This window comes from Zosterops lateralis (genome assembly GCF_965231275.1).
Source record: "Zosterops lateralis genome assembly, chromosome: 11".
Taxonomy (NCBI): domain Eukaryota; kingdom Metazoa; phylum Chordata; class Aves; order Passeriformes; family Zosteropidae; genus Zosterops; species Zosterops lateralis.
Window position 1 is genome coordinate 10,172,684 of NC_139771.1, and position 12,564 is coordinate 10,185,247.

The 12,564-nt window shown below is 60.5% G+C and overlaps 1 protein-coding gene and 1 long non-coding RNA gene across 2 annotated transcripts in view; both read left to right on the forward strand.

The window, feature by feature from the left end:
• Positions 1-433: 433 nt before the first annotated feature.
• The window catches only part of COL7A1 (collagen type VII alpha 1 chain), a gene marked incomplete at its 5' end in the record, with an annotated part of 28,824 nt that continues 16,693 nt past the window's right edge, over positions 434-12,564 (forward strand). Inside the window, 43 exon segments of the mRNA XM_083869277.1 lie at positions 434-515; positions 624-804; positions 882-1,041; positions 1,135-1,228; positions 1,312-1,470; positions 1,672-1,835; positions 1,934-2,078; positions 2,162-2,284; positions 2,835-2,981; positions 3,633-3,752; positions 3,874-4,020; positions 4,187-4,303; positions 4,378-4,527; positions 4,732-4,860; positions 4,948-5,094; positions 5,259-5,384; positions 5,454-5,597; positions 5,679-5,804; positions 5,878-6,024; positions 6,105-6,233; positions 6,312-6,461; positions 6,622-6,735; positions 6,820-6,966; positions 7,044-7,180; positions 7,269-7,395; positions 7,474-7,617; positions 7,689-7,767; positions 8,430-8,436; positions 8,540-8,632; positions 8,948-9,019; positions 9,302-9,328; positions 9,403-9,456; positions 9,650-9,718; positions 9,810-9,923; positions 10,247-10,273; positions 10,415-10,468; positions 10,581-10,643; positions 10,766-10,825; positions 10,975-11,010; positions 11,139-11,183; positions 11,397-11,432; positions 12,290-12,349; positions 12,441-12,476. Of these exon segments, the coding sequence (XP_083725403.1) occupies positions 434-515; positions 624-804; positions 882-1,041; positions 1,135-1,228; positions 1,312-1,470; positions 1,672-1,835; positions 1,934-2,078; positions 2,162-2,284; positions 2,835-2,981; positions 3,633-3,752; positions 3,874-4,020; positions 4,187-4,303; positions 4,378-4,527; positions 4,732-4,860; positions 4,948-5,094; positions 5,259-5,384; positions 5,454-5,597; positions 5,679-5,804; positions 5,878-6,024; positions 6,105-6,233; positions 6,312-6,461; positions 6,622-6,735; positions 6,820-6,966; positions 7,044-7,180; positions 7,269-7,395; positions 7,474-7,617; positions 7,689-7,767; positions 8,430-8,436; positions 8,540-8,632; positions 8,948-9,019; positions 9,302-9,328; positions 9,403-9,456; positions 9,650-9,718; positions 9,810-9,923; positions 10,247-10,273; positions 10,415-10,468; positions 10,581-10,643; positions 10,766-10,825; positions 10,975-11,010; positions 11,139-11,183; positions 11,397-11,432; positions 12,290-12,349; positions 12,441-12,476 (4,488 nt within the window).
• On the forward strand, positions 7,778-8,328 carry LOC310913769. Its single transcript, XR_014590904.1, has 4 exons — positions 7,778-7,846; positions 7,951-7,992; positions 8,141-8,167; positions 8,283-8,328. It is a non-coding gene; the product is annotated as an uncharacterized lncRNA (long non-coding RNA).

A 12,564-nucleotide genomic window follows, 5' to 3' on the forward strand; every position in this document is an offset into this window, starting at 1 on the left:
TGGAAGCGGCGGGGCGGGGGGCCGGCAGGCAGGGCTGCCCGCGCTGGCTCCCCGCTGCCCCGGAGCACCTTCCTGGGTCGGGAGGAGCCCCTGCGGGCGGGGGGGCCAGGTGCGGCGGCGGCCGGGGTGCACAGCTGCCTGGGCAGGGGAAGGGGTGGCCGGGGCAGAACCCAGGCTATAGTCGGGGCGGGCGCGCTCCGAATCCCCCGCACCGTGGGCAGCCCCACCGTCTGTTCACGGCCCAGCTGCCCCCGCCTGCCCCGGCCCGAAGCGGGGCTCTCCCTGCGCCTTGGACGGTACTGGCACCCTGCCCTCTTAACGCTGCCAGGTGTTCTGGCACGGGTGGTGCTGGGAACCTCCCGGACTGCTGTCCCTAAGGCTTGGGGCTGGTGCGAGACTGTGGTGGCAGCATCCTATCCTGCAGGCTTCCACGATGAGCAGCCAACTCCTGCTCCTGGCTGTGCTCCCGGTGCTCCTGGGTCCTCCAGCTGCCAAAGCACAGAAGAGGAGCCAAGGTGGGTGCTGAGCACTGGGTGCTCACGGTGGGTGGGACAATAAGAAGGCTTCACTACCAATATGCCACAGTGCCAGTCTGTGCCCTGAGTGCTGTTACTGCCCTGCAGCAGTGTGCGAGGATGTGCTGCAGGCTGACATCGCCTTCCTGGTGGATGGTTCATCCAGCATCGGAAGGAACAACTTCCGTGCTGTCTGCACCTTCATGGACGAGCTGGTGCGGCCCTTTGAGCAGGCGGTGGGTGAGAAGGCCGTGCGCTTTGCTGTGGCACAGTACAGCGATGACCCACGGTGAGCCCAAGGGACAGGGCATGTGGACTGCAGGGTGGCAGGGCTGGGAAGTTACATTGTCCCCCTGCACTCCCCAGGGTGGAGTTCCCATTCTCCCAGCACACTGATGGCACAAGTGTCCGGAGGGCCATCCAGCAGCTGAGCTACAAGGGTGGCAACACGCGGACTGGTGCTGGCTTCCGCTACATTGCTGACAACTTCTTTGGCCCCACGCAGCGCCGGCCTGGGGTCCCCCAGGTATGTGCAGAGCAGTGGCTCTGGCCACATGGGGAGAAGTGTCAGGTGCATAGGCCCCATGCTGGATCCCACAGTTCTTTCCTGGCCCTGCAGATCTGCATTCTCATCACGGATGGCAAGTCCCAGGATGATGCTGAGGGGGCAGCAGCGAAGCTGAAGAGCCAGGGCATCAAGGTCTTTGCTGTGGGTGAGTGAGGCTTCTGCATCACGTGGAAGAGTCTTCTGCTTGATTCAGGTTCCTCTCTCACCCATCATCTCCCTCTGTCCCAGGTATTAAGAATGCTGACCACAAGGAGCTGATCCGTGTGGCCTCAATGCCAACTGATGCTTTCTTCTTCTACGTTGGTGATTTCAAGCTGCTGGATACACTGGTGCCACTGATGACACGCAGGGTGTGCACAAGTGTTGGAGGCACCCTGCGCCTGCTGGGTATGGGCCCCCATCCTCCTCCCTGAGGGGCACAGGTGCTGACATTGCTGAGTACCAGACAATGCACCTTTATCATTCATCTCACCCCCAAAATAACCTCCTGGCTATCCCATCCCATTGGGCACACATCTGTGCTGCCCCAGCAAGATATCCCCTCTGCTTCATGCACTGTGGAGCCACAGCCCCTGTACTACCCCACAGATGGGCCAAGCCACACTGGCCCCTCCAACCTGGAGATCCTGGAGCAGGGCCTCGACCATCTGCGGATCCGCTGGAGAGCAGCCAGTGGTCCCATCACTGGCTACCGGGTGCAGTACGTGCCACTGACAGGGCTAGGGCAGCCGATCATGGCAGAGAGGCAGGAGGTGAGTACCCCCACCTCACTGCTCAGAGTTCCTGGGGGTTCCTGGTGCCTCCATGTGTGACCTGGGGAAGATGAAGGGGTGACATTGTTCCTTCCCAGGTGAGCATGGGCCCACGGGAGACAAGCACTGTGCTACGGGGGCTGCATGCTGGGACAGAGTATCTGGTCACTGTCACCACCCAGTACCCCAACAGCATCGGCGAGTCAGTGTCTGGCCAAGCAAGAACCCGTGAGTGTCCATGTCCATAGGGACAGGGATGAGTGCAGGCATTGGGTGCCCTCAGCACATGGGGCTGGGGATTCATCCCTGGTTCTGCATGCCTCCAGAAAGCCGTGCTGGCTCCACGATGGATTTTCGCGTGGTGGAGACAGGACCGACCTTTCTCCGGCTGGCCTGGCGGCCTGGCCCTGAGCGCCCCCAGGGCTACGTCCTCATTTATGCTGTGCAAGGTGAGGGGATGGTCCCTGAGAGGGTTGGTGCTGCCTGGGCACCCTGCCTTTGTGCAGCCCCCTGGGCAGAGGGAGGTATGGATGAGAGTAAATGCAGGGATACGTGCCCAGAGTGCTGTAGGTGTGTACCCACCCACCTTCACTGGCACATGTGCACTGGGTGTGGGGCGCATGTGTGTGCAGGGGCGTGGATGAAATCTACGTATTTCTACACCCGGAGGCTTCATGCACAAGACTCAGGGTGTGTGCTTGGGTGTGCACAATGGCTGGGGGCCTGGTATGTGCCCCATGGCTGCTGCACATGGCGGGCAGGCAGCAGACCCCTGTCCCAGCCAGGGACCAGGCTGTAGCCACACACCTGGCAGCCCCACCCTGGTCTCAGGCATTCCAGGGGGTGCCCCTTGCCCTGGCCCATGTCCCAGCCTCCTCCTGGTGCTTCCCACCCCTGGCAGTGATTGGCACCCTTAGGGCAAAGTGCAGGCTCAGACACCCCTTCTATGCTGGGCCTGGTGTGTGCCATGTCCCTGTGCTCCCCCCCACACCCCTCCAGGAGAAGCTCAAAGGGAGAAGAGCCTGACAGCCAGTGCACAGTCAGCTACACTCAGCAACCTGCAGCCTGACACTGAGTATGTGGTGATGCTCCGACCCCGCTATGCACAGAAACCCAGTGTTCCTGCCACCCTCACTGCCCGGACACGTAAGTACTGTGCTCAGCCCTGGGCCCAGCTGGGGTTAGGAGTGGGTTCCCAGCACAGGGATGCCCTCCTCCAATCACTATGCCCCATTGGGATAAGGCTGCCTGGCCCATTGCTGACTGGGCCCCAGAAGCTGCTCCCAGGGCAGGATGCAGCACTGTGTGCTCCCAATTTCCTTTGCAGCCTTCTGGGAGTGTTTCCACCAGAGCTTTCCTCCCATGATGTAAAAAACGTTGACTGGAAAAATGCAGGTTTTGAGTACAGTGCTCTGGGGGAGGAAAGTGTGGTTTCCACCAGGGCAGAGGATATTGGAAAGCATCTCTGGGTAGGAGTGGGGGTGAGGCCCCAGGGCCACACATTTGCAAGCATCAGATCTTGGCAAACCAATTCCTTCAGCTGCCCAAGGCAGTCTTAACCCACAGAAAGTATTTAAGGCATTAGGAGGAAGACATTTGAGCTCCATTTTGTGTGAGTTTGATGTTTCAAAGGCCTGCCTGAGCATGGGCTGCACTCATTGACCTCAATGTGGTTAGCTTCCGTGAGCAGGGGCGAGGGGGCTTCCTGGAGACAGTGGTTTGCAGGTGAAGATGCTTCCTGCTGCCCCCTGCCCCATCCTCATATGGAAGATGGAAACAGTCACCTCACTTTCACAGGGCACCTGGTGGGTGTGAAGCACTTGGCTGTCTACAACGTCTCAGCACAGAGCATGGTGCTGGCCTGGCAGTCTGTTGATGGTGCTACTGGCTACCGGCTCTCCTGGGCAACCCGCACAGGTAGGTGCCTCTCCCAGAGCTTGTGGCCCTTCTGCTGTGGCCCCTGTGAAGAAGGACAGGAGGGAGCTGGAGGCACCTGCTGCCTGAGCTCCCCAAGGGACTGCTGCACTGGCTCCCGCAGGGCAGGACAGGCACAGCGTGGACCTGGATGCTAGGCAGATGTCACATGCGTTGGTGGGGCTGCAGCCCAACACTGACTATGTGGTGATGGTGGCCCCACTCTTCAGGCAGCTTGAGGGGCCCACAGCCACTGTGCAGCAGAGGACAGGTAGGTGTTGGGTACAGGTGATGCCATCCTGCTGCTGTGCATGGGAAGAGGAAGGGACCAGCCCTCAAAGCCCCTATCCTTGCCATGTGCAGGGACCAGAGACATGGGCTGGGGGCTTTTAGCAGAGTGGCACAAAGTACCCTGGCCCATGGGGTTCCTCTTGCAGAGGCAGGTACAGACCAGACACTGCAGACCAGCATCCTGGGCCCCACATCCATCCAGGTGCTCTGGACCAGCGCCCATGATGCTCGTGGCTACCGTCTGGAGTGGAAGAGAGCCACAGGTGGGCTCAGGGTGCCTGTTGCCCCTGTGGGTCCTCCATGCCAGCATCTGGCTGTGATCCTTCCCTTCCTGCAGGACCAGAGCCCCCCAGAACAGTGTCTCTCCCCAGCAGCACCAATACTTACCAGCTGATGGGGCTGAAGCCGGGCACCAAGTACCGCATCACCCTCTACACGCTCTATGATGGTGGGGAGGTGGCCACCCCTGTCACCACCTTTCAGACAGGTGAGTGCTTCTGTGGGTCCCCTGAGTTGTCCCCCACCATTCCAAGCCTTTGGCATGGAGGGCAGTCCCACTGGGCATTGCTCAGCCTGAGGACTGCCTTGGCCATGAGACCCCTCAGCTGTCTGGTCACAGCCCAGGATGAGTATGGGGGCCGTGCTGTCCAGGCTGTGCCACTCCAGGTGTGCCTCACATGTTCCCTCACAGGTGTTGAGGCACCTGTGGCTGCTGTGTCAGACCTGCGGCTCATTGAGGAATCGGGCAGGCAGCCACGGCTGAGCTGGACCAGTGTCCCTGGTGCCACCGAGTACAAAGTGATTGTGCGCAACAACCAGGGTGAGTCTTGTGGGCAGGTGCTTGGGTGGCACCTGGGGGCTCCTGACCAGCTGACACTGAGCAAATGCACTGCCCCACTCCTGGCAGATGGCACAGAGAGGACAAGGCACATCCCAGGCAGTGAGACGGGGCTGGACCTTGGTGACCTCGAGGAGGGCATCACCTACCTGGTGCGTGTCTCGGCACTAGCAGGCAGTCAGGAGGGCAATGCTGCCACGCTCACTATCCGCCTCAGTAAGTCCACATCAGGATTTGGTGCCAGGAGTTCTGGTACTGCATGTTCCCACTCTGGATTGCATTTGTCCCCTATCCCCCTGCAACCCCTTGGGGTGGCAGCTTGGCTGTGGGGTCCCTTTGGACTCCCCAAGGTGACGCTGTGGTGCTGTGGGGTGATGCAGAGTATCCAGAGGTGGGCAGTGTTTCGGAGCTGCGGGTGATGGAGGCCGGTCCCAGCCAGCTGCGGGTCACCTGGCGAGGGCTACCTGGTGCTGGGGGCTACCTGCTGACGTGGCAAGGCAGTGATGGTGAGTGTATGGACCATTGGATGCTGTGGCAGCAGTGCTGGAGCCCTTCCTATCCCAGCCATCTCTTAGGTGTGAAGAAATCCCGCTTCCTCCCTGCTGACCCCACCACCTTCACCATTGAGGGGCTGCACACCGATGTCGTCTACACTGTTGGTGTCTCAGCCATTGTGGATGGCCGTGAGGGCAGGCCTGTCACTGCTACGGGACAGATAGGTGAGGTAGCCCCTGCCTGACAGTGCTGTCTGGTGCTGTTTGCTGTCAACCTGGGTGACAGTGGTCCTCTTGGTGTCGCAGTGCTGGAGCAGGTGGGGAAGGTGACCCAGCTGGAGGTGCAGGCATCCAGGAGCAATGTTGCCCGTGTCACTTGGGTTGGTGTGCCGGGAGCCACTGCCTACCGTGTGCTGTGGAGCCGCAGGGATGGTACTGTGGGATGGGGATGGTGGCGGGCTATGAGGGCAGCAGGGTGGGGGCCTGATGCCACAGTCCTTGGCAGGGGGTTTGGAAAATAGCCGGCGAGTTCCTGGCCACATCAACTCCTTTGACATCCCCAACCTGGAGGGAGGCGTCTCCTACACTGTGAAGGTGACGGCACTCATTGGCAACCGGGAAGGCAATCCTGTCTCCATTGTTGTCACCACGCGTGAGTGCTGGGGCAGGGGGCATCACCCCGGGGTGGCCCTGGGCACTCCTGCCCCTAACGCCTGCCCCTCTCCTTCACAGCAGAGGCAGTCCCCCTACGACCCGTCAGTGGCTTCAGGGTGACTGAGGCCTCGGAGCACCACCTGCGCCTGACCTGGCTGCCAGTGGCTGGCAGCACCGGGTACCGTCTGTTCTGGCGCCTGGCTGAAGGTAAGTATAGCTGGCTGGCACTCCTGCATCCCTGCCACCCCCCACCCACATCCCCTCACCCCTCTCTGCCCCTGCCAGGAGGGCCCCAGCATAGCCAGCAGCTCCCAGCCACCTTTAGTGCATCTCATGATCTGTCGGGACTGGAACCAGGCCGCCGCTACCATATCAGCATCACCAGCCTGGCTGGCAGTCGAGAGAGTGAGCCAGCTACCATCACTGCCATCACCAGTAAGGGACTGCCTGAGGCCAAGGCAGCATAAGCCCCCTGACACATGGCTTGAGCCCAGAGGGGCACTCAAGGACTGGACTGTCCCAGCATTGGGCTGGGGAAGGCACGGGTTGGAGGCTGCCCCATGAAGCTGTGACACCCTTTCCTTCCCCTTGGTAGCTGCCCCAAGCCACAGCCTGCGAGTGACAGAGGTGCAGAGAGATTCGGTGACTCTGACCTGGACCCCAGTCCCTGGTGCCTCTGGCTATGTCCTCTCCTGGAGCCCTCCCGCAGGTGAGACGAGTGGGTGGCCCCAGGATGGCGGGCAGCGTTCCCACAGGGGCTTGCTGATCCCTCTGACTGTCCCCTGGGTGGCAGCTGGTGGGGAGAAGGGGCGGACATTGCCCAGCACTGCCAGCTCCCAGCAGGTCTCTGGGCTGCACCTGGGCCAGCGCTACACCTTCACCCTCCGCCCACTCCTGGGGAGCGGACTAGGTGCCGAGGCGTCTGTCAGTGAGCGCACAGGTACTGTGGGGTCTCTGCAGGAGTGGGCTGGGCTTGTCTCCACTCTGGTGGTGGCTTCATCCTTTCCTGGCCTGCAGTCTGCAGGGGTGCCCTCGGCGACGTGGTCTTTCTAGTACACGGCACCCGCAATAGCTCCTCTAGTGCCGATGCAGTCCGTACCCTCCTCTCCAACACCGTGTCCGCCCTGGGGCGCCTGGGTCCTGAGGGCACTCAGGTACGCTGCTGCCACAGCACTGGGGACACAAAGAGAGAGTGGGGTATGGGTGGGCCATGGTTCCCACTGCTCACTTGCACCCTTGCAGGTGGCCCTGGCTACATACAGCTACCGCAGCCTACCCTGGCTGCTCCTCAACCGCTCCAGTGACCTGAACACTGTGCTGGAACAGATCCGCACCATGCGCTATGAGGAGCCCAGTGGCAACACCATCGGTGAGGGGTGGCACTAGGAGCTAGGGCAGTGGTTTTTGGGATCCTGCTGACTGTCCCTTCTTCCTTCTCCCTCTCTAGGGGCAGCCATCACCTTTGCCAGGACCTACCTGCTGAGTCCTGGTGCAGGGCGCCGTCCTGGGGTACCAGCAGTGCTGGTGGTTCTGGCTGACAGCCCTTCTGGGGATGATGCCGTCACTGTGGCCAGGGATGCCAAGGCTGGGGGTGAGGATGAATAGGGTCTCATCAGGGTGTGCAGGAACTTCTGTGGGGTGCTAAGGATGCTCTTGGCTCAGGGGTACACGTGCTGGCAGTGGGTATGGAGGGGGCAGACAAGGAGCAGCTCCGGCACATGGTCACCAGTGAGGACCGACGGTACATCTACCATGGCAGTGACCTGGCAGAGATGGAGGGAGAGCTAATTGATGACCTCTGCACCATCATCTCTACAATGGTAAGGGCCAGAGTACCCCAGGGGGTGTGGAGGTGGAGCAGCCCCATGTAAGCCAGGGGGGTCTCCTATCCCTGGGTTCACACAGGCTTGTCTTTTCTTGCCAGCCAGAACAGAAGCCGAAGCCCTGCACTGTGCAGTGCCCCAAGGTGAGCTTCTCCAGGCTGTGCTGTGCCACAGGCACTCAGCATGGGTCAGGGATCCTTAGCTGCCAATGGCAGAAGTCCAGTGGGGAGTTAAGTACAAGGGTAGTACAAGAGTGCCAGCTCCTAACCCCTTCCCTCTGTCCTCTTGCAGGGCGAAAAGGGAGATCGCGGTGAGGCGGTGAGTGCTTTGGTGACACCCTGCCACCAGCCGGTGGCTCTGGGGGGTTTGCATCTCCCAAACCATGTTAACATCAGCTCACAGGGGATGCTCACTACTGGCTTTGTCTCTGCAGGGACTGCAAGGACGTATGGGACCACCAGGTCTCCCTGGTCAGCCGGTAATAACCTGATGGAGGGGGGCATAAGAGGGGCAGCTCCCTGGAGAGGGCAGTGTCATGGTCCCCACGTCCTCATGTTCCCTTGTTCCTTTGTCCTGCCAGCGGGTGGGTGTGGGACAAGGACATGTCCAGCCCTTGCTACAGGGGTAGACAGGCAACATCTCTTGACCACCACCTGCCACCCAGGCTGTCCTCTCCACTGTGTCTTCTAGGGTCGCCATGGGCTTCCTGGCCCTCCAGGACCACCAGGGCCACAGGGTCCACCAGGAGAGAGTGCTGAGAGTCCAGGCAAGAAGGGGGACAGGGTGAGTACCTCTGGCCCCTCACTTAGGCACCCCAGGATCCCTGGACACAGTGACCTGGCACCATGGGGGCTCTCACTGCCCCTGTCCCTTTGGTCTCCACACCTACACTGGAGGGGAAATCCCACTGAAGAACTCCAGTCCAGCTGCACACTGCACCCTCACACCCCAGCTCAGCACATGGGGGAAAGGCATCTTGAAATGCCTTGGGGCTGCCCTGAGCTCCCAGTGCTGGGACCAGCACTGCCTGGAGCACTGAAGGAGTCTGGCAGTGCTGGGGTACACCAGATGCTGGCATGATGCTCCTCTGTCCTACAGGGGTTTCCTGGAGCCAGTGGAATACCAGGAAGCCCTGGACGCCCTGGGAATCCTGGATCACCTGGGCAGCCAGTGAGTAAGGGTGCCCCTTGGCTTTACTGCTGGACAATGGGCTCTTCCCATTGCAGTCCCTGCTCCCTGAGCCATCCTCTGCTTCCCTGTTCCCTCTGCTGGGGGGGTCTCAGCAGCTGGCAGGGTCATTGGTCTCTCCTGTGTGTGTATCCCAGGCAAAGTGTACTGTCCTTGCTTTGGCTGGAAATGCCATGCCATCCCACTCACCCCATTCCATCTCATCCCATCCTCACTCCCCTGGCTGGCAGGGATGTGTTCACCTCTTGAGCTGTTATTTTCTAGGGCATCTCTGGTCCTCGAGGAGATCCTGTGAGTATGGCCCCAGCCCTCCCCAACCCTTCTCACACCCAACACCCCTTCTCATTCTCATCTTTCCTTCCCAGGGGACACAGGGGCCCATGGGACTTACTGGCCCAAAGGGGCAGAAAGGTGAACCGGTAGGTGATGGACAGAGGGCTGTCCCACTGGGGATCCTGGAGAGCACTGGGAACCCTGGTGGGCACATCTTGGCACCTGGCATCTCCTGACTCCAGGGTCTTCCAATCTCCCTGCCAGACTCCTGGCCTTGTGGCACTGTGGCCACAACAGGGCACATGCAGTCACTGATTTTTCCTCCCCCTCCTCATGCAGGGAGAGCCCAGGGTGATCCCAGGTCCAGGACAGGGACTACCAGGCCAGAAAGGGGAGCCAGGTGTGCCGGTAGGTGTGGGAATATGGATGTGAAGGGGTCTCTGCCAGCACCCCCAGTCCACACCACAGCCTCAGCTGATGAAGCACCTTTGTCCTCCAGGGCAGCCCTGGCTCACCTGGGATCCCTGGCCCACGGGGGCCCCGTGGTGATCCAGGCTCACCTGGTCCACTCGGACCCATGGGGCTACCAGGACCTCCTGGAGAGTTTGTGAAGGTACATCCCTCTGTTCTGCATAGGAATGGCTGGGGGATGTGTGGGCAGATGGATGGGGGAACAGCCAGCTGCTTGGAGCTGCTCCCCCGTGGACACCTCCTGGCCCTGCTCATGGGCTGTGCCGTCCACCAGCTGTGCCTGCACACATATCCACATGCCTGAGCTGTTGCTGGCTGGCACTGGGCAATGTAGAAAGAGGCACATGGCATGCACATATCCTAATGCCACTGATGATGGGCTCTACCCAGCATGTTCCTCTTCTATTCAAGGAGGGCATGGGAACAGCCCAGAACTGCCCTTATTTGCTTTTATCGCTCTTGCAGGGAGAAAAGGGTGACCGAGGGGAAAGGGTGAGTGGCTGTACATTTCCCTGACTCCTCTGCCCTACTGGATGGAGGTGCCTTGAGTGTCCAAGGGTACAGCCCCTCAGGGTGCTGGGGAGGACTGAGCCCTCAGGGCAACCACACAGGAGCTGACTCTTCTCTCTGCAGGGCCCCCCTGGATTCACAGATGGGCCACTACCTCGAGGGGATCCTGGACCCCCAGTGAGTTGAGCCCCTAGACCAACAGAGTTGGCAGGATGGATCAGGGCTACAGTGGCTATGTGTCCCCAGGGCTGAGTTGCATCCCCAGGGGCTGAGATTTTCTCTCTTGCAGGGCCTGCCTGGGGATCCCGGGCCTCGAGGACCTGCTGGGCCCCCTGGTCTGAAGGGAGAGAAGGTAAGAAGGTGGCAGGGATGCTCCCCACTGAGGCTGGACCTCACACCACTCCCCAGCACGGATTCCCATCTAATGGGCATCCCCATGTCATGAGCATGGTTATTCCCTTTCCAAATCCCTAGGGTGATGGCATAGAAGGTTTCCCAGGGTCACCTGGCCGCCCCGGGGACCCAGGAGACAGGGTGAGTTTCCTGAGAGAAGGTAAGGCAGGCAGGAGCTGGCCATGCCAAGAGCCGAGCCCCAAGGGCACAATTGAGGCCTTCTGCTTTGGACAGCCTGGGCATTTGCCTTGTCACATCAAAGGTGACAACATCTCCATTCTCCTCCACAGGGTCCTCGGGGACCGCCGGGGGAGCAGGGCAGGAAGGTGAGTGGTGCAGGACTGAAGGGACACTCTCACCATGCTTTTAGCGGGGAGAAAAGGGTTCTGGCTTCTGTGCCCATGATGTCCCCCAAAGGTACTGCTACCCCTGACCCAGTGTTTCTCTATACCAGGGAGATCGTGGGGCACCGGGCGAGCTGGGAGAGACGGGCGAGAAGGTGAGATGGTGCCAAAGCAGATCGGCATTGGCCACTCCTGGTGTCCCTGAGATCTGGTGGTGGCTGTGCCTGGGGATTGCTGTCACAATCCAGTGGTCTTGGATGAGATTCAGGACTGAATTGTGAAGAATTTTGGGGCAGTGTATGGGGTGAGGGCAGTGTGATGAAGAGGGAGGAAGGCTCCCTGAAATTCTCCTCTGCTTTGCTTTGCAGGGAGACCGTGGTGTACCAGGCCCAGAGGGTGAGAAGGTAGGTGCACTGGGGTAATTGGCATGGTGGAGTGATGCCTACTCTGCCCTGGAGCAGCCACCCTGGCTGGTGACCCACACCTTCCTCTTCCTCCTCTCCTGCAGGGTGAGACAGGAGCCCCAGGGCACCCAGGGCCGTCAGGCAGAGAGGTGAGTCAGGATAGCAGGTGCTGTAGAGCCAGGAGCTGCCATGTCCTGGGTGCATGTTCCCAGGCACTGCCAACTCCCTGAGGTCTCTGATCTTGTCATAGGGAGCTCCAGGACCGGCTGGCCCCCGGGGGGAGAAGGTGAGGGCAAAGTGGGGTCCCAGTGGGGTGACAGGGGTTTGTTGGGGAAGAAGCTGGCAATGACACCTGTCCCTCTGCAGGGTGATCCAGGACCACCTGGCAAGCCAGTAAGTGATGCTGCCCAGCAGGTCCACCTCTGCCTGCCCCAGCCCCAAGAGAGGGAGCGATGGGCAGTGCCCAGCATGGTCTCCTTTGCTTCACCTCTAGGCTCCCAGTGTGGCTGGTGTTGGAGAGAAGGTAACCTTGGCCCAGCTGTGCCCTCCACCCTCTGGGAATGGCTGTGGGCTGGGGAGGAGGATTGCACAGTTGGATTCATCCTGGTCCCAGGCCTGGTTGTCCACAGCAGCAGTGGGGAAAAAAATGGGAGGTTTGGGGTGCTGATTTTGTCTGCTCCAGGGTGACAGAGGTTTCCCAGGACCAGAAGGACCTCCTGGCCCCAAGGGTGACACGGGAGATAAAGGTGCTCGTGTGAGTACTGCCTTGAGGATACAAGCACAGGGCACATGGCACAGCCCTCCCCAGACTCATGATGTCTGTGCTGTTGCTCCATGCTATGTCCTTTCATGTCTAGGGTCCCCCTGGCCTGAGCATCCCAGGGCCAGCTGGCCCCAAAGGCGAGCAGGGCGATCGGGTAAGTCTGGGTGCTCATGGGTCTGGTCCCTCCCCTGTCAAGGGGACACTGAAGATCCCAGTGACACATGCTCTTCCTCTCCAACAACTAGGGTATTGTTGGCCTCACAGGCAGGAGTGGCCCAAAGGTATTGTCACCACTGCCCTTCCATTCATCTGTCCATCTGTCTGTCTGTCCAGCTCTAGAGGGTTTGTTCCTGCAGGCTGTGCCCCTTC